The 20,165-nt window shown below is 45.5% G+C and overlaps 1 protein-coding gene and 1 long non-coding RNA gene across 10 annotated transcripts in view; one reads left to right on the top strand and one right to left on the bottom strand.

Moving 5' to 3' along the window:
- Positions 1-717: 717 nt before the first annotated feature.
- On the bottom strand, positions 718-6,813 carry LOC136325143 (uncharacterized). 2 transcript variants are annotated; one of them, XR_010729212.1, is made up of 4 exons: positions 6,675-6,813; positions 4,890-5,033; positions 1,859-2,092; positions 718-1,171 (listed from the first exon to the last, which is right to left on the bottom strand). It is a non-coding gene; the product is annotated as an uncharacterized lncRNA (long non-coding RNA). The 2 variants fall into 2 exon arrangements; XR_010729213.1 differs by lacking the exons at positions 718-1,171; positions 1,859-2,092 and adding an exon at positions 4,593-4,849.
- The window catches only part of LATS2 (large tumor suppressor kinase 2), a 101,181-nt gene continuing 87,384 nt past the window's right edge, over positions 6,369-20,165 (top strand). For 4 of the 8 annotated variants that reach the window (XM_066259013.1, XM_066259015.1, XM_066259008.1 and 1 more), the window contains exon 1: positions 7,771-7,905. Coding sequence is in view for 1 of the 8 variants with exons in the window: in XM_066259011.1 (XP_066115108.1) it covers positions 7,702-7,905 (204 nt within the window). In the remaining 7 variants the exon portion in view is untranslated. Of the gene's footprint in view, positions 7,906-8,279; positions 8,487-20,165 lie in introns of those variants that run through there. The other 4 variants (XM_066259012.1, XM_066259009.1, XM_066259011.1 and 1 more) reach the window with 3 other exon arrangements.

Raw genomic sequence — 20,165 nt, 5'->3', positions numbered from 1 at the left:
TTTCAATTACAGACACAATTTCTTTCAATTCTACTCATGTTTGCAAATGAAATAGAAGTTGCAGCCAAGTATGAACGTAATGAGAAATAAATACTAGGTGCTGCTGTCATGGCTCACTCAGCGCAAGAAAAAAAAAAAAAAAAGCTAACAGAGCACATGGTAAGGAAAGAAAATTTATTTTAGCAATCCGTCTTTTTAATGACATTGGGTGTCAGCATAAAATTCTTTAAATGCAGAATGCAATTTTTATCTTGACAGGATCTCTTTAAGGTCTTCTGAGAACAAATCTTAAATTATTGAGCAATTCTGACTTATGCAATCGCAAACCTCATTACTATCTCAGCAGTGGAGTGGCAATTTGGGGAATGAGGCTTCCTTGCATTGTTAGAGGTGGCTGGAGAGGCAGGTCAGCAGGGACCTGGGACCTGCAAGGTGGCCACCCCAAAAGGCCTGCTGGGACCTGGGTCTTCCCCTAAATATGAACTACAGATTTTTACCAAAATTTCCAGGAGGTTCTGTTTCCTAATGGCTAAAAGTAGAACTATTAGAAATAAACTAAAATCAGAGAAGAGTTAACTCTCTCATGATTTTAATATTAGAAAACACAACAAACACACTTAAGAATTAAAATTTAATACTGGGGATTCCCCCTGTCAAAATTGTTTTTATTCTTGGAAAAAAATTGTACACTCAAAAAAGGTTACAATGGAAGATTTGTTATGTACATTTTCCAGCTAAAAATTAAGATAATTTTTTAAAATACATACAAATTCTCATTTATACCAAGTAGCTGGTTTATATCTATATCATCTCAAGAAGGGAAAACCACCATTGTAGGATTCATAGAAAAATAAACACAGAACAGTGGTTGAAAAAGTCTAAGAAAATGTTGACTTAAATATTTCACAGATTTTCCTTGAAGTTCTCTACTCTTCCCATCCATGGTAAAACCAAGATCATGTAACAGAAAAATTCAAGTTGGGGTTAAATTCCAAGATCAAGCTTCAATTCAAACAGTTCTGAGAAGAATTCTACAATTACCTTCAAATAAAAGAAGATGTTTATAGCCCTGGTTGGGCTTTAAGGAAATGATGAGGAACTGAAGAAGCACTGGGTTCAGAGGACAAAGCATCCACCAGTGTGCCAGGGTAGTGAGTTCAAGCCCGGTCATCTACAAGAAGCAATCAGTGAGTGTACAACTAAGTGGAACAATAAGTTGATGCTTTTCTCTCTCTCAAATCAATAGAAAATAATAATAAAAAAAGATGTTCATAGAATTTAACAGAAAAATTGTATAAGTATATTAATCTTCCAATATTAACTGGTGGTTACTTGAAAATGAACTTAATTACCAGAACTTACTACTCGAATAACTTTGGAAAACTATATCAAGTAACAGTGGAATATGTATACATATGTAAAATATGGTTTCTAGCAAGATATGTGCCAAAGTCTATACATATATCAATAAATTCTGTCTGAAAAGAAGATGGAGAGAGACACATTGGTGAACAGCTTAGAGTACTAAAAGATGATGACTAAAGCAAAATGGTCATCTTTACTAGGATAAAGTAAAAACTCTTAAATATGTGTAAAAAGTGTCCTTTCTTCCCCACCCCAGTGTTGACTCATGTAAACTTAAGAAGCTGTAAAAGCTGATTGGAAAGAAAAAAAAAATATTTAGGTTACATAGTACCTTAGCCAGTGATTTTTAACCTTTTTTGAGCCGGGGCACATTTTTTACATTTACAAAATCCTGAGGCACACCACCTACCAAAATGACACAAAATGACATTCTAACACAGTACATATTATACATATAGTTAATAATATAGTTTCTAAATGTATTTATACTCACTTAGTGTGAAACCTGGGCCTGTTTTGATGAACACAAAAGGGATATCCTGGCAGGAATGGTAGAAAGACACACACGAAGCTCTTCCTCAACAGTTCTCAGTCTCTGTTTTTAGTTTTTATCGCAGTCAAGCTTGAGAAGCTCAGCTCACATAGATGTGTGGTTTAAAACGGGAGCAATGTCAAAATAGCTTTGTTGGCCAGAATGGGGAACTCCTTGGCAACAGATAACCAAAAACTGTCCAAAGGAAGATCAGCAAACTTTAAAGTTAGATAACATTGTGATGCATTATGATGCATTGTATATCACCCTCTGCGGGGGCCTCTTTTAAAAAGAAAAAGGTCAAATATCTATATACACCATCAGGATAGATATAACCAGCTGAGGCTGAGGCTTCATCTAGTGGTGGCAACATTTACCTCCAGTCCTGACCAGGATTAGAAATCGGGACCATGGGGAGGAGTAGCAGCTTCAACTTCTCGCTGCGGTCACACAATGACAAGTGCATGGCAGCCCGAGCAGGGACCTTTCTGGGTGTGGATGAGAGGCGGCCTACTATTGGTTCATCCTAGTGGTCGGGATGAATCCTAGAAGGTGATTGGTCAGTGAGCGTTCCCTGTGCCTCCACACCCTGTTGCTGATAGCTGGAGGGATTGTGAGGGGAATGTTTATGTTCGGATGGAGGCGGCTGGCGGCAGGCCGGATAAAGAGCATCCGTGGGCTGGGCCGTATCCCTATCTGGCACGTGGGCAGTAGTTTGGGGACCCATGTTTAATTTCCCCATGGCACACCTGACCATGTCTCACGGCACACTAGTGTGCTGCGGCACACTGGTTGAAAAACACTGCCTTAGCGACCTAAATATTTTTTTCCCCCATTTTCCCTTTCTTCGGCTGAACTGGGGAGTTGGGGAAGAAGGTGATATTTAAGATAATAAAAATGAATTGGGGCCTGACCTGTGGTGGCGCAGTGGATAAAGCGTTAACCTGGAAACACTGAGGTTGCCGGTTCAAAACCCTGGGCTTGCCTGGTCAAGGCGCATATGGGAGTTGATGCTTCCTGCTCCTCCCCCCTTCTCTCTCTCTCTCTCTCTCCTCTCTATAATGAATAAATAAAATCTAAAAAAAAAAAATTAAAAAAAAATGAATTGGGAATATTAGCACAATTCAAGGCTTTCTACTGAATTGATGAGACTTTAATAAATACTTGGAATTGTCTGACTGAACTTTAAAAAGATAAATACAAAATTAAAGAAATATTCTCAAAGAATCCCAGTAGTGGAATTTATTAAGTAAAAGCTTTTTAAAAATACAAAATAAAGAGCATTTGAGACCTTGCTCCCCAGCAGATGTCATCAGTTTGGCTCAAATAAACTCATAAAAATTCTCAAAACAGCCCTGGCCGGTTTGCTCAGCGGTAGAGCATCGGCCTAGCATGCGGAGGACCCGGGTTCGATTCCTGGCCAGGGCACACAGGAGAAGCGCCCATTTGCTTCTCCACCCCTCCGCCACACTTTCCTCTCTGTCTCTCTCTTCCCCTCCCGCAGCCAAGGCTCCATTGGAGCAAAGATGGCCCGGGCGCTGGGGATGGCTCTGTGGCCTCTGCCTCAGGCGCTAGAGTGGCTCTGGTCGCAACATGGCGACGCCCAGGATGGGCAGAGCATCGCCCCCTGGTGGGCAGAGCGTCGCCCCTGGTGGGCGTGCCGGGTGGATCCCGGTCGGGCGCATGCGGGAGTCTGTCTGACTGTCTCTCCCCGTTTCCAGCTTCAGAAAAATGAAAAAAAAAAAAAAAAAAAAATCTCAAAACAAAAACCCAAAACCCAACAACAAAAAAGTCAATGACAAAAACAAAATAAACAAAAATGAAAAAAGACAGAAAAATACAAGATAGAAAACGTTTATTTATTCATCTACTGCTTATTAATCTCTCTGAAAAAATAATAGTAATCCACTTTTCCGTATGAGGAGCTGAAGAAGCAAAGGTCTTTTTTTTTTTAATTTTTTTAAAGACTTTATTTATTCATTTTTAGACAAGAGAGAGAGAGAGAGAGAGAGAGAGAAGGGAGGAGCAGAAAGCATCAACTCCCATATGTGCCTTGACCAGGCAAGCCCAGGGTTTTGAACTGGCGACTTCAGCATTCCAGGTCGACGCTTTATCCCAGGGGTCCCCAAACTATGGCCTGCGGGCCACATGCAGCCCCCTGAGGCCATTTATCCGGCCCCCGCTACACTTCTGGAAGGGGCACCTCTTTCATTGGTGGTCAGTGAGAGGAGCATAGTTCACATTGAAATACTGGTCAGTTTGTTGATTTAAATTTTCTTGTTCTTTATTTTAAATATTGTATTTGTTCCCGTTTTGTTTTTTTACTTTAAAATAAGATATGTGCAGTGTGCATAGGGATTTATTCATAGGTTTTTTTTATAGTCCGGCCCTCCAACGGTCTGAGGGACAGTGAACTGGCCCCCTGTGTAAAAAGTTTGGGGACCCCTGCTTTATCCACTGCACCACCACAGGTCAGGCCAAAGGTCTTTTTTTTTATTTTATTGATTGATTTTAGAGAGAGGATAGGGAGAGAAAGGCAGTGGGTGGAGTAGAAGGCATCAACTCATAGTAATTGCTTCTTGTGTGTGCCTTGACCAGGAAAGCCCAAGATTTCAGACTACAACCTCAGTGTTCCAGGTTGACGCTTTATCCACTGCACCACCATAGGTCAGGCCAAAGGTTTATTTTAATTTATTTCATTTTATTTACTTATTTATTTTTAGGTCTTTTAATGGTTGAAATGCCCATCGCTGGTGAGTGGGGTCTCTGTGCTTGGAGCCCCAGCCTCTCCTCTGCTCAGACAGGTGCTAGAGACAGTCTTGGAGCTACGTCTTCCTCACTCCACAAAGACCACTCCTCTTCCTTCAGACAAAGTATTAATATAACGGGCTAAATTGCATTCCAGTTTCTTTATCTATAGGTACACTGTAGTCCATACTTTTTTTATATTACCTGAAAAAAGCCATAGTTCAGCGTTTCCAGTTTATATTACCTGAAAAAAGCCATAGTTCAGCGTTTCCAGTCTCTGAAGTTATATGTACCATGGTTCAAATCCTAGCTCTTTGATCTGGAGCAAGTTATTTGGACTGTCTCTGTGTTGGGGTCTTCTATAAAATGGGATTAATAACAAGGTTGTCTAGAGAATTAAACGAGATAATATACACATTTAGGGAAACACCTGGGGTAGAGGTACACATACCAAATTTAGGGCAATACCTGGGATAAAGGACACATGCACACATACACACAGACACTACCTTAACAATTAATTTATATACTGCAACATTGCCAGTGCTGTAGGCTTTGTGCTCACCTGGCCTTGTGTTCTCTTTTCTCCCCTTCTTAGCTGGATGCATTATGTGGATGTACTTATTTACCTACTTATTTAATTTAAACATAAATTCTGTTGTCAACTATCCTATGGTAGAAGTATCATGAGTTATAAGACAAAAATCACCCAGAATCATGATATCCTTTTAACATTTGGCTGAATACTTTACATATATATTTTCCCACCAAATTAGTCACTTGTTTTTTTTCTTGAACACATCTACAATACTGTAAGCTCCACCAGGGAATAAATCGTGGTTTTGCATACCATGGTATTCCCAGTGCCTGGTTTAGACCATGGCTCATAGCAGGTAGTCACAAAATGAAAAAAAAAAAAAAAAGCCCAAAGGAAGGAATGACACCATGTCAATAAACACTCACAAAATCATTAATAATAATAGTTTCCTTTATAGGTGTGTCAGTTTCCCCAAGCAAACCTCTGAATTTGTTTCACACACACACACACACACACAAACTTGAAAATTTTTTAACTATTAAAAAAAAAGCACAAAGAATAAACAAATTAAGATTTTGACAATTTTGCTTCCTTTTGGATAAAAGAAATAAAGCTTTGCAGATAAAGTTGAAGTCTTCATTTTTCTCCCCTCAGTCTAATTTCCTTCCTTCCTAGTCTACATAGTCATTAACTGTCAAGGATTTGGTGGGCACCCTTTCAATCCATATTTTTATTTTTTTATTTTTTTTATTTTTTCTGAAGCTGGAAACGGGGAGAGGCAGTCAGACAGACTCCCGCATGCCCACCAGGGGCGATGCTCTGCCCCTCCGGGGCTTCACTCTGCCCCGACCAGAGCCACTCTAGCGCCTGAGGCAGAGGCCAAGGAGCCATCCCCAGCGCCCGGGCCATCTTTGCTCCAATGTAGCCTTGGCTGCGGGAGGGGAAGAGAGAGACAGAGAGGAAGGAGGGGGGGTGGAGAAGCAAATGGGCGCTTCTCCTATGTGCCCTGGCCGGAATCGAGCCGGGTCCCCCGCACGCCAGGCCGACGCTCTACCGCTGAGCCAACCGGCCAGGGCCTCAATCCATATTATATAAAGTATGGGTACTGTAGGATTTTGTTTATTTATAAATATGGTATCACAGGGTATATCTAGTTCTGCAACTTGCCTTTTTTCCATTGGTTTTGAATTTTATCTACACGCATTAATTTTCAGTTTTATCTGAAATGATTTTGAATTTTGTCTACATTTTTGCAGAGATTTTGAGTTTTATCTACAATCACTTATCCTTTGAAAAATTTTATGTGTTTCATCATTTAAATATCTGCAGTTTATTCTCCTACTATGGACATTTAGGTTCTTCCTTTTTTTTTACTAAATGGTATTATACTGTCATTACAACATTTTATTGTGTTTTACGCATACATGTTAAAGTCCATTAAATGCCTTTTACTTACAGTATCAGACAAAAAATTTTTTAAATTATGCTTACATCTTTGAAGACAGAGGAAGGGCAGGACCTGAAGCAAGAGCAAGAGCACACGGAAAGACTGGCAGCTCATCCTGCGGCTTGGGGCGGGACTGGAGGAAGTACAGTCAGTCTGAGTCCAAGGTGTATAGTGCAAGGGGGAGCCCATAACATAACTTGCCCTGGAGGCTTGCTCTACTCCCAGCACCGTGCAGGAAGCCTGGGGTAGATAGAGTACGGGATAAGACTGAAATATGAAATTGGATTCTAAACTGCACAACAGTGATCTAATAATCCGAGCTCCAAGAAGAGAGGAAACAGGAGGTGCGAGGCGGTTTCCTGGGAGAGCAGAGGCTGAGAGGCAGTTCCCAAAGTCCAGGTAGGGTTTAGGGAGGAAGGAGGAAACGTACGTAAATGATCTTCATCACTGCTTCTTTTGAGGTTAACATTTAAACATTTCACCAGAGTTAATGAAAAAGAGAACTGAGTTGGCTTTTAGAGGCCACTTTGTGGTGCTCGGTGGAAGATCTGGCGTTCTGTGTCAGTGCTGAAGTCCGTCCCTGCACCAACTCCGTCGTCCCCAGCGTCAGGGCAGCCCAGGGCTGAGAAGTCACTTGCGGCGAATATCACTGCACCGTTGTGTCCATTGCACAGTACTCGTACACAAAAGGCGCGTGACGCTAGGCCCGATGAAATTAAACCGACTGAATTCGGGCGTTTATCTCATGTTCCTTCTCTGCGACTTGGTCCCCTGGCCTGGAAGCTGTGTGTCCCCCTCTCCGCTCCCTTTCGGTGGCTAACACCGCCCTGCTGGCTCCCCAGGCCCGCTGGCATCTTGTCCGCCCTGAGACTGGGGTGAGACGCCCGCGGGACCAGCAGCCTCGCGAACGCAACCGGCTCGCCCTGCGCACCGCGCGGGCAACGCCGCTCCAGCGGGCGGGCGGGAACGGCGCCGGGCCGCAGGTGGCGGCGGGACCAGGAAGCACGGGCGGGGCGGGCCGAGCGTGACGCGCGGTCACGTGACTCCCGTGGAATGCCAACAATGTAGCGAATGTCCCACTTGGGTCCTAGTGTCGGAACGGCGGCACGAGCACCGGGAAGATGGAGCCGCCGCCGTCCGCGCCGCTGCCCGGGGGTCCCAGGTCACCGCGGGGCCACCCGCCGCCGCCGCCGCCGCCCCCGGCGCCTGGTCCCTCGGCGCGAGCGGCCCCGGAGCCGCGGACGAGGGCACCCCCGCGGCGGTAGACGGTCCGAGGTGAGGCTGGCGGGCTGGGGCGGGGAAGCTGTGTGCCGGGGCCCCGCCCGGACCCGCCGCCGCATAGTCGTGGTCGTGGTCGCCGTCGCGAGCCCCGGTCTGCGGCCGGAGGTCGGGGCGCGCGGCGCCGCTTTTTTGCGCGGGGCGGCGGCGGCGGGGGGGCAGGCCGGCGTCCGCGCGGGGCCCGCTCCCGCCGCACCCGGGACGCGCCCTCCCCGGCCGCGCCGTCGCGCGTCCCCTCCCCCTCATGCGCCGTCTGGTGTCCCCTTTCCCGCCCCCCGGGCTGCGAGTCCTTGGCGACTCTGGGGCTTCAGGGCTCTAGAGTTCCAGGCTGGCCTCTGTGACGCGGCCCGCACGGTGGGACGTGCGCGCGGGGACCGGCTGCGTGCGGTTCGGCGTCCCAGCGTCCCGGGCGGCCCGCGCCGGGCATACTTGCCTGCGCCGCCAATGCCCTACGCTCCGGGTCCTCCGGTGACTAGTCCCCTCTCGCTGCGACGTCCGTGAGAGTACACGCTGTTTGTGGCTTTGCTCATGTTGACAAAGTTTTAAAGGAGAACTTCGGCGTGTTCACCCTCCTGTGGGTAAGTGAGAGTGTCCTGGATGTCACAGAATTCCAGATTTCTTACAATAACCATCACTTGTGAACCTCGGTGTCCTTTCGGTAGGTAACACCGGAGGGCCTGACGGCGCCCTTTCCAGAGGAGCTAGCCCGTGTTTACACTTTACAGGAGAAGTTAGTTCAAGTTTCACGAAGACTTGAACGTACTAAGGTGTGAATGGAAAGTCACAAAAATGGGTGTGAACTTCATACAGGTACTCTACTGAAATTTTTACTTAGGAGTTGAGGAGCATTCTGTAGTAATGAAGAAAAATGAAGGGTGCCTGGTTATTAGGGAATTTGTAGTAAAATGGATCTGGCTCCGTATTTTTGATGAAACCTCTGCTTGAGGCCCTGTGGGATGGGATCACCATTTCCGACTGACAGATCAAGAGACTAAAGCTGCTTTTTATCTTTCATGTTTTTTTTTTTCTTTAGCAACTGTTGTAATAAGGTAGTACCAGAAAGATTTTCCACAATAAGAATGCTTAGACTGTTTAACAAAGTCTGTTTTAAATTATAATTAACGAGGCACTGTGAGCTCCATACAATTTGGTCTCTTTATCCAGGTATGTGGTATGCTGTTTAATGAATTAGCATTCCTTTGAAATTGAAGTTAGTGAGTATTCATAAATAGCCAGATGTCAAGCAATATAAAGTGGTATCTGACGCAGAAGATGTGCAGAATTAATTGCCGTGAATTACTAGAATCCTGGCATTGTAGAACTGAACGGGACTCTTCTAGCCTCTCTATCTAGTTTGAAGTAGTTCCACTCCAGTGTAAATTGGAGCTATATATATTTCTTTCTCAGCAAATCACAGGGTTGGTGGGAGGAACTTTCCTTTGGTAGGAGGGGAATGTTTTTTTACAATAAGATGCCTTGTTGTTTTAAATGCTGTGTTGTAAATAGCCCGCCCTGGGCTCCTACATCTCGCTGTGTGCAAAGGTGGGGGAAGTGTTGAAACTGATAAATTCCCTGTAAATACACATTAAGGATCTGGGGAAGATTTGAGGGTGGGGGTGGCGGTGGGCGGGTGTTCTACTTTGTATATACTAGAAAATCCAGACCAGCAGTTTTTGAAAAGCTGCTTTTATGTTTTGTTTTATGGTTATAATTATGGGAAACTTCTAAAAATATGTATTCCTTACTGACTTTTTAAAAATTGTTAGCTTGAAATACAGAAGCTAATTCTGTGCATCTACTTTGTCCTTACTGTAAATCTGCTGTAATGAGGAGCAGAGTATCTTCATCGACAGAATGAAGAATTGGGCTGATAATTCCTACAGTGACTGACTTCCAGCTCGAAAAAGTCTCTGAATTTCCTTCCTTTTTAAAAAAAATCTACTGCTTAGTAATTTCTTTCAGCAGAATTGAGCCTCCAAATTGCACCTGTCAGGGGATTACCATACCATTGTGTGTTGGGTGGGCAGTAGCCCTATAGAATAGAGCACCTGTGAGCAACTCCCTGCTTGGGCCACTAGTTTCACTACTATTCAGCCATACTCTTAGACCTTTGAAGGCTAATGTTATCTGATTTATAGTTTCATTTTGAAAGTATTATTAAAAGAAAGTAATGTTGTCCTGACTAGGCGGTGGCGCAGTGGATAGAGCGTCGGACTGGGGTGTAGAGGACCCAGGTTCGAGACCCCGAGGTTGCCAGCTTGAGTGCGGGCTCATCTGGCTTGAGCAAAAAGCTCACCAGCTTGGACCCAAGATCGCTGGCTTGAGCAAGGGGGTTACTCTGTCTGCTGAAGGCCCACGGTCAAGGCACATAGGAGAAAGTAATCAATGAACAACTGAGGTGTCGTAAGGAAAAACTAATGATTGATATTTCTCATCTGTCTTCGTTCCTTTCTGTCTGTCCTTATCTATCCCTCTCTCTGACTCTCTGTTCCTGTAAAAAAAAAAAAAAAAGTAATGGTTATCATGCTAAAATTAGGATGGAAATTTAAACATTGCTTACTGTTTGCCATTCATCATATGAAAACTTTGTCACCATCTAGATGTCAACTTAATTGTGACAGGTGAATTTTTTTAAGTTAATTGCATACCTTTTTTTTCATGTGCCAGTAGGATTTTTCTGGAGGACAGATGAAAAATCTTGTATTTGTAGTAGCGGTTTATATTTATTGCTGTTTACTGGGTACAATATTGTGACAGATCCTATCGCCTTTAAATTAGTTAGGCTGGTAAGAATCTTCTTAAGAATGTAAGTTGGCTTTTGAATGGAGTGGCCTCCCTTTGGAGTGTAGATCTCAGTGTCTCCAGTTATCTTGAGCAGGAATGCTAAGGACCAGCATGTTCTGTTACTAATTAACTACATCATACCTCATGAGTCTCGCTCTAGTGTTTACATTCAATGGACACAGTACCTGCCCTCTCCATAATATTATCGGCCTGTTCATCTTCCTCTTCTGTTTGAGACTTTTCACAGGAAGTTCCAGATTCCAACAATAGCTTTACACTTCCTCCATCAAATCACATCCCTTTTGGCCTTTCTAATTTTGGTGAAACACTCCTTTCTCTAGGAGGTTTTCTTCAAACAGGCATGTGCACTGGGTTTCTGTGGAAAGTCAGTATTACCTCTGTGTTCTGACCCCCTACCTGGGGTATCCTGACAACTTGCAGGGAAGAGGGTACACGAGAGGTAGGGTTTTCTTAAAGACTGAAAACCCCTGCTGAGGTGTGGAGTGGAATACAGGAGACCCATTCTATACGCTATAGCATGTGGATATCATGGACAGAGCTGATAGAGCACATGGTGTTTTCTTTCCCCCTAGATTGCAAGCTTTACGTAGAGGTGAGGCTGCATAATGTCCAGCAGAGTATCAGACAAACACATGGCACTTTTTTTCTTTAACTTTCTTTTTGTACTTTGGTGATTTATGTTCATTCTTTTTTTTTTCTTTTTTTTTTGTGACAGGGACACAGAGAGACACAGAGAGGGACAGATAGGTACAGACAGGAAGGGAGAGAGATGAGAAGCATCAGATCTTTGTTGCGGCACCTTAGTTGTTCATTGATTGGTTTCTCATATGTGCCTTGACCGGGGGGCTACTGTAGACAGAGTGACCCTTTACTGATTCCAGCAACCTTGCTCAAACCAGATGAGGCCGCACTCAAGCAGGCGACCTCGGGGTTTCGAACCTGTGTCCTCTGTGCCCCAGTTCGATGCTCTATCCAGTGTGCCACCTCCTGGTCAGGCACACACGGCACTTTTAACCCACTTTGATGACACTGTTCATTGGAAAGTTTTCCTGGATTCTCAGAGGAATGTAATAGCTGATTTCCTCAGAGATCCTCTTTATAAGGCTTCACCTCTGTTGTGTGGTTTCTGGGCCTGGATGGTTCTGGGAGGTACATCAGCATGGTGGCTTGTGACTCTGGCACTCCAGCCTTTGCCTAGAGGCCTGGCCTGTCTGTATGATTGAGTCATCTTTGCCAGGTAATTATAGTAAGGGTATGATTTAAGTGTAATAACTTGAATTTTAGGTCTAAGAAATTCTGTTTTTAAAAATGCCACCAGGTGGCCCTGCTTGGGTAGCTCACTTGGTTGGAACATTGTCCCAACATGCCAAGGTTATGAGTACGATGCCTGGTCAGGGCACATACAGGAATCAACCAATGAATACATGAATGGGTAGAAAAACAGGTTTGATGATTCTCTCTCTCTCTCTCTCTCTCTCCCCCTCTCTCCCTCCTTTCTTCTCTTTTTCTCTCTCCCCCTTTCCCACTCTCTAATAATCAATACATTTAAAAATTAAAAAAAAAAAAAGAGGATGCCACCAGTGTCATTAGTTCCGGTCCTGTGAGACGTATGTTTTGCTGGCTCCTACCGTGTTTCTCCCCAAAATAAGGCAGTGTCTTATATTAGTTTTTGCTCCTAAAGACGTGCTAGATCTTATTTTCAGGGGATTTCTTACTTTTCCATGAAAAAAAATTCACTCACATTTATTGTTGAACAACAAAAAATCAACATTTATTAATATACTGTAGTCATGTCATCACAAATATCAGCATAACCAGCCAAACTCTGAATTCTATCAAGAATTTCTTGTGACTCTATTTCCATGTACAACAATCTACCCTGTTTCATTGCAAATAAGACAGTGTCTTATATTAATTTTTGCTCCTAAAGATGCGCTAGGTCTTATTTTTAGGGGAGGCCTTATATTTCTAAGCTTGAAAAAAATTGCGCTAGGTCTTATTTTCGGGGGATGTCTTATTTTCAGGGAAACAGGGTAAGTCGGTGCCTGGTGTATGTTTGGCAGCCAGTGTGGGTTTGTGAAGTGCTAGGAGAAATTAGACTAAAAATTCTTTTTTAATTTTTTTTATTTTTTTATTTTTCTGAAGCTGGAAACGGGGAGGCAGTCAGACAGACTCCCGCATGCGCCCGACTGGGATCCACCCGGCACGCCCACCAGGGGGCGATGCTCTGCCCATCTGGGCGTCGCTCTGTCACAACCAGAGCCACTCTAGCGCCTGGGGCAGAGGCCAAGGAGCCATCCCCAGCGCCAGGGCCATCTTTTGCTCCAATGGAGCCTCGGCTGTGGGAGGGGAAGAGAGAGACAGAGAGGAAGGAGGGGGGAGGGGTGGAGAAGCAGATGGGCGCTTCTCCTGTGTGCCCTGGCCAGGAATCGAACCCGGGACTCCTGCACGCCAGGCTGATGCTCTATCACTGAGCCAGCCGGCCAGGGCCTAGACTAAAAATTCTTGAACATATGATAGCATTTTCCAGGATTGGGTTGAGAACTGGGATTGGGTTGGGTAGGGCCCAATTAAAGGATTCTAGACATACTGCCCTCACATAATTTGACTCGAGCCACCTAGACTAAGTGGAGGGTTTAGTACCTGGCTCAGCTCCATATTTGGAAGTCAGGGTTTTTGGTTTTATTTATTTATTTATTTATTTTTATTTTAGACAGTTTAACGGTGACAGTCAACCAGAGGACATAGACTTAGAGAAAACATTTATCTCCACATCATTTGGACAGTTGATCATTACCCAAAATCAAATCATCCTCTGTCCCCCTGTATATTTTGTTTCTCTTTAAGTCCCTCCCCAAAGTGAGGTGTTTTTATTCTGAGTTGTTACAGTTTTAAAATCCCAGTGTTGGCCCTGGCTGGTTGGCTTAGTGGTAGAGTGTCGGCCTGGCGTGCAGGAGTCCCGGGTTCGATTCCTGGCCAGGGCACACAGAAGAAGCACTCATCTGCTTCTCCACCCCTCCCCCCCTCTCCTTCCTCTCTGTCTCTGTCTTCCCCTCCCGCAGCCAAGGCTCCATTGGAGCGAAGTTGGCCCGGGCGCTGAGGATGGCTCTGTGGCCTCTGCCTCAGGTGCTAGAATGGCTCTGGTCGCAGCAGAGCGACGCCCTGGCTGGGCAGAGCATCGCCCCCTAGTGGGTGTGCCGGGTGGATCCCGGTCGGGCGCATGCGGGAGTCTGTCTGACTCCTCCCCGTTTCTGGCTTCGAAAAAAATACCAAAAAAAAAAAAAAAATTCCAGTGTCTTGTAGTTTCTTTTAAAGTATGTTTAAATCAATTGATGATGCCAAAGAAATGCCCAAAGTTAGATTTTTAAAAAAAGATTTATTATTGATTTGAGGGGGGGAGGAGGGGTGGAGCAGGAAGCATCACGCTGTAGTAGTGGCTTGTCATGTGTGCCTTGACCTGACAAGCCTGGGGTTTTGAACCGGCGACCTCAGCATTCCAGGTCGACGCACCATCCACTGCACCACCACAGGTCAGGCCAAAGTTAGATTTCTTTTGCTTGATATGCCCATTTTTTTAAAGTTCACATCAGTGAGACTTGATGGTTGTACTTATAAAATGTGTGATGAAAAGAAATTTCCATATGTTAACTCTTATTATCTTAAAATGATACAGTAGTGTGTAAGATTAGCTCATTTCCAGCTGCAATCTTAAAAAATATATTTTTTTAATTTAGAAATTAAATTTAATGGGGTGACATTGATCAATAAGAGTACATAGGTTTCAGCCTTGGCCAGATTGTTCAGTTGGTTAGACTAAGCATCATTCCGAAGCACAGAGGTTGCTGGTTCAATTCATCAGGGCACATTCAGGAACAGATTGATGTTCCTGTCTCTTTCTTTCCCTCTCTCTTGCCTTCTCTTTCACCTTACCCCCTTTCTCTCTTGCTAAAATCAATCAATAAATGTTTAAAAAATAGAATACATAGGTTTCAGGTAAATATCTCTATAGCATTTGATTATATAGCATATTGATTGTGTTGTGCCCATCACCCAAAGTCAGATCATTTTCGGTTATCACATACTTGTCCCTCTTTACTATCCTTCCTCACCTCTCTGATGACCACTTTACTTTTGTCTATATCCATGAGTCTCATTTTTATGTTCCACCTAGGTGTGAAATCATATAGTTCTTAGCTTTTTCTGATTTACTTATTTCGCTTAGTATAATGTTCTTAAGGTCCATCCATGTTGTCGTAAATTGCAATATGTCATCATTTCTTATGGCTGAGTAGCATTCCATTGTGTGTGTGTGTGTGTGTGTGTGTGTGTGTGTGTATACACATCATATCTTCTTTATCCAGTCCTCTCTCAAGGGACACTTTGATTGTTTCCATGTCTTGGCCACCATGAATAATACTGTGATGAACATGGTGCATGTGTCTTTACCTATCAGTGTTTTTGATTTTGTGGGGTAGATACGCAGTAGAGGGATTGCTGGGTCATATTGTAGTTCTATTCTTAATTTTTTGAGGAACCACCATATTGTCTTCCATAATGGTCCGGCTGCAGTCTTAATTTGACTAATGAGTATTCTCAAAATCTTAAAGATTCTCAAAAATCTTAAACTTTTAGAAGTTCATAATTTGGATGAAAGCCACTATGTTAAAACTAGAGCCTAACATACGAGGTCTTCAGGCTGAGAAACTGCTTTCATTCTTTATGAGACTGAGAAAAGTTTCATCCTTTCCACATGATTTGGGCAAGGGCACAGCTTCCCTGTAGGTGCTGTTTTACAGACTCATTTCAAAGGGCAGGGATGATGCCGTCGGCATTTCTGGATGCAGTGCACCCTGTAAGACCGGAAGGAGATGTAAGGAAAGGGGAATGGGGTGTGCTGTCCCCTTCCCCCCTGCACACGAGGGGCCTTCCCCATTGGGAGCTGATCGGTGCCATTGAATAATTCCTCCAACTTTTCTGTTATGTTTGAGATTTTTTTTTTTTTAAATTTTTTTTTTTAGATTTTATTTATTCATTATAGAGAGGAGAGAGAGAGAGAGAGAAGGGGGGAGGAGCAGGAAGCATCAACTCCCATATGCACCTTGACCAGGCAAGCCCAGGGTTTTGAACCGGCAACCTCAGTGTTTCCAGGTTAACGCTTTATCCACTGCGCCACCACAGGTCAGTGTTTGAGATTTTTTATTGCCAAGTGTTGAGGGTGGGAAAAAAAAGACACCAGGACATCTGATCTGGATTCTGTTTAGGGGGATATGCGATTGGAATTTCTCAGTTAAGGCATCAACAGACAGGCACAGAGGTGTGGTGCCCCCTGAACTGTTGGCTTTCTAACTGGAATGTTTGTGGGACACATGGGCTGAAGAAGTGGGGCTCAGCGGAAACCACTTCCCATTGTGCATTGCGACGTCCTGGCATTGAGGTGACAGGATGCTTGGGAGGGTGTGCGCCAGGCCCCCCGGTGTAGGTTTCACTCTTCCCGGTGACTTTGTACCCAATCCCAAAGTCCAGTCTTTTCATTGTATAGTTTGTTTCTAAAGGAACCCTTTATTCAGACACTAGTTAGCTAGATGTGACTAGTTAGGCAACTTTTTTCCCATTTTTTTAAGTCAAAGTAAAATATACATGATATTTATCATTTTATGTTCATAAATGTGCAGTTCACTGGCATGAAATATATCTACATTGTTGCTGCAATCATTACCACACTCTATACTCAGAACTTTTTCATTATCTCAAAAACAGAAGCGCTGCACTGGTTAAACAGTAACTTCTGATTACCCTCTGGTGATCTCCATTTCACTTTTTCTCTGAGTGTGACTGCTCTGGGTGCTTCATGAAAGTAGAATCATATGGTAGGTGTCTTTTCATGTCTGGCTTATTGACATTTAATGCTCTCAAGGTCGACCCATGTGGTAGTTGTCATATGGTTGTAATAGTTGCATGTAAACTTCGACCAGAAACATTTCATTTGGACATCTTAAACTTCAGAGAGAGTACTGCTACTTCCCCAGTGCCTTCTGCATACATACCACGTGCTCAGTGCTCTGCTGTGTTGCCTTCCCCACAGTGATAGGTGACTTTATATTCATTCAGGAGATGCTTCTTGGTCCTGTAGGCCTGTGGGCAGGCAGTGAGGAGGTGCTCCTGCCTTCACAGGGCTTGCTGTTCCCGTGGTTGAAGGAGAAACAGGCACATCAGTCATCCTACACTGTGATAGTGCTGGGGGAGGTGATCTGTGAGTCAGCAAGGCCAATGAGATGGGGTGAGGAGATGAGGGCAGGGGTTTTTAAGCTGAGAATTCAAGAGGGTAAATGTGTCCATCAGGGAGTAGAGTTTGTTGTGAGTGGATCGAATGGTCTTGCCAGGTTCCAGAGGTAAGGGAGAATTTGGTGCCTTAAACTTGCCCAGTGTCTCCCAGATTGAACCCGGTTCTGGTTGTTGGAAGGCAGGCAGCTCCTTGAATCTCAGATGCTGCTCAGGACAGAGCACCATGGCCTGGCTGCAGGTGCCTTTCAAACAGTAAGTTTTTCCTCTCTTTCAAGTAAAAAGAAAGATACTTTAACTTCTTTTTTTAATTTTATTTATTCATTTTGGAGAGGAGAGAAAAAGAGAGAAGGGGGTAGGAGCAGGAAGCATCAACTCCCGTATGTGCCTTGACCAGCAAGCCCAGGGTTTTGAACTGGTGACCTCAGCATTCCAGGTCAACTTTTTATCCACTGCGCCACCACAGGTCAGGCTGGTACTTTTTTTTTTTTTTAACAGAGACAGAGAGAGAGTCAGAGAGAGGGATAGATAGGGACAGACAGACAGGAATGGAGAGAGATGAGAAGCATCAATCGTTAGTTTTTTGTTGTGACACCTTAGTTGTTCATTGATTGCTTTCTCATACGTGCCTTGACCATGGACACAGATTTTTTCTGTTCTTTCATTTGGGGACATGTTTTTGTCTCTACATTTTGGCTGCTTCTGTATATTAGGTAGAACTGCTTCGTCTTCCAAACTTGGTAGAGCCTTGTGTAGTAACGTGTCTCATAGGGCTGTGAGGCACAGCCTCCAGGTTGGGCGCTCCAGGTGCACCCGTGAGTGGGCTGTGTGCACTGTCCTGTTGTAGTTGAGCCTTTATTGCTTTTGGCGTCACTGGGAGGTGTTACCCCCAATCCCCAGGCTGGTGGGCTGCAAGGACTGGCTGCAACTACAGCAGAGGAGCTGCTGTGCAGGAGTTGACCCTGTGGAGCAGGACTTGCTTCAGAGGGGCTTTGCTGCTCTCCAGGTTTGCCCCTTGAGTGTGTCACTCTTGGAGGTGGTAGGGTTGTCATCTGTCCCTGCCTGACTCTGAAACTGTCCCAATAGTTGCACTGGCTCTGGGACCTCCCGGGATGTGCAAGGTCAACCACTGCCTGTGCCCTGCCTGGGACCACCCAGCATGAGCTACAGAGGGGTTGCAGGTGGCTGCTACTAGTGCTGGGCTTGGAGGTGACCCGGAGAGGCCAAGCTGTGAACCAGTATTGGCTGTTGCTAGTGCCAGGCCTAGAGCTGCTTAGCAAGAGGTATGGGGTACACGGTGGCCAGATGCTGCTTGTTTGAGAGATGTTAGGGAAGTCTGAAGCACAAAGCAAGAGAGGCCAGTTTTATGGAAAAATGACTGGTAGTGGCTTGGATGGGTCTGCAAGTTGGTTGGGGAGGGATCTCATGGAATCACCAGGGCGGGGTGAACAGTGTGAGCTGGGTTGATGAAGGCTCAGATATGGTGTCTGCCTGCCAGCTCTGTGTGGGGGCTGTCTTATCAAAGGAACAATGGCCTCTGTCAGCACTTCTGTCAGGGAGAAAGCTGTCCCCCAGCTCTTGCCAAACAATTCAGTTCTCTCAAATGTCCCTGGTGCTTTTCAAGCTGCTGTCCCAGCATGGGAGCTCGGAAAGAGTGAGTCCTTGTGAGTCTGTGCATGGGCCCTTTAAGAGGAGCTGCCTGGGACTCCAGCACTATCTGTCTTACTCAGCCTCAATCCCCACCGGTTTTTACAGCCAGAAGTTGTAGGGATTCTCTTTCTGGCATTGGAACCCTGGGCTGGGGGTCTACTGTAGGGCTGGGCCCCTCACTCCTCAGGGAACTTCCACCATTGAGATATTCCTCTTGGTTTTCATCTGCCACAAGTGGGTGTGGGACCAGCCTGTTCTGCATCTCTGCCCCACCTTACAGTCTCTGTGTGATGACTTCTTCCTCCTCCTCCTCCTCCTCCTCCTCCTCCTCCTCCTCCTTCTCCTCCCCCTCCCCCTCCTTCTCCTCCCCCTCCCCCTCCTTCTCCTTCTCCTCCTCCTCCTCCTCCTCCTCCTCCTCCTTCTCCACCTCCTCCTCCCCTCCTCCTCCTCCTCCTTCTCCTCCTTCTTCTCCTCCTCCTCCTCCTCCTCCTCCTCCTCCTCCTCCTCCTTCTCCTTCTCCACCTCCTCCTCCTCCTCCTTCTCCTCTTCCTCCTCCTCCTCCTTCTTCTTCTCCTCCTCCTCCTCCTTCTTCCTCTCCTCCTCCTCCTCCTCCTCCTCTTCCTCCTCCTCCTCCCTCTTCCTTCCTTCCTTCCTTCCTTCCTTCCTTCCTTCCTTCCTTCCTTCCTTCCTTCCTTCCTTCCTTCCTTCCTCCTCCGTCCTTCCTTCCTCCTCTTCTTTTTCTTCTTCTTTTAGCAAGAGAGAAACAGAGACACAGAGGCAGACAGGAAGGGAAAGAGATGAGAAGCATCCACTCATAGTTGTGGCACCTTAGTTCATTGATTGCTTCTCATATGCCTTGACTGAGCCAGTGGCCCTTTGCTCAAGCCGGTGACCTTTGGGCTCAAGCTGGCGACCTCAGGGTTTCATACCTGGGTCCTCAGTGTCCTAAGTTGACACTGTCCACTGCGCCATCACCTGGTCAGACAGTGTAGCTTCTTCTTTAATTCCCTAGTTGTAGGACTTCTGTTTATCCAGATATCAGGCGGTTCTGAATGACGGGTTGTTCTGTAATTAAGGTGTAATTTTGATATGGTTGTGAGAAGATGTGAGTATCATGTTTACCTCTGTTGCCTTTTTTTTTTTTTTTTTGGTATTTTTCTGAAGTTGGAAATGGGGAGAGACAGTCAGACAGACTCCCGCATGTGCCTGACCAGGATCCACCCGGCACGCCCACCAGGGGCGATGCTCTGCCCCTCTGAGGCGTCGCTCTGTCGCGACCAGAGCCACTCTAGCGCCTGGGGCAGAGGCCAAGGAGCCATCCCCAGCGTCCGGGCCATCTTTGCTCCAATGGAGCCTTGGCTGTGGGAGGGGAAGAGAGAGACAGAGAGGAAGGAGGGGAGGGGGGTGGAGAAGCAAATGCGCGCTTCTCCTATGTGCCCTGGCTGGGAATCGAACCTGGGTCCCATGCACGCCAGGCTGACGCTCTACTGCTGTCTGTTGCCTTCTTGACCAGAAGTCCCCGA

Source organism: Saccopteryx bilineata, chromosome 2, assembly GCF_036850765.1.
Source record: "Saccopteryx bilineata isolate mSacBil1 chromosome 2, mSacBil1_pri_phased_curated, whole genome shotgun sequence".
Classification (NCBI taxonomy): domain Eukaryota; kingdom Metazoa; phylum Chordata; class Mammalia; order Chiroptera; family Emballonuridae; genus Saccopteryx; species Saccopteryx bilineata.
Note: the sequence above shows the minus strand (reverse complement) of the source record. Positions and strands in the feature narration are given on the sequence as shown.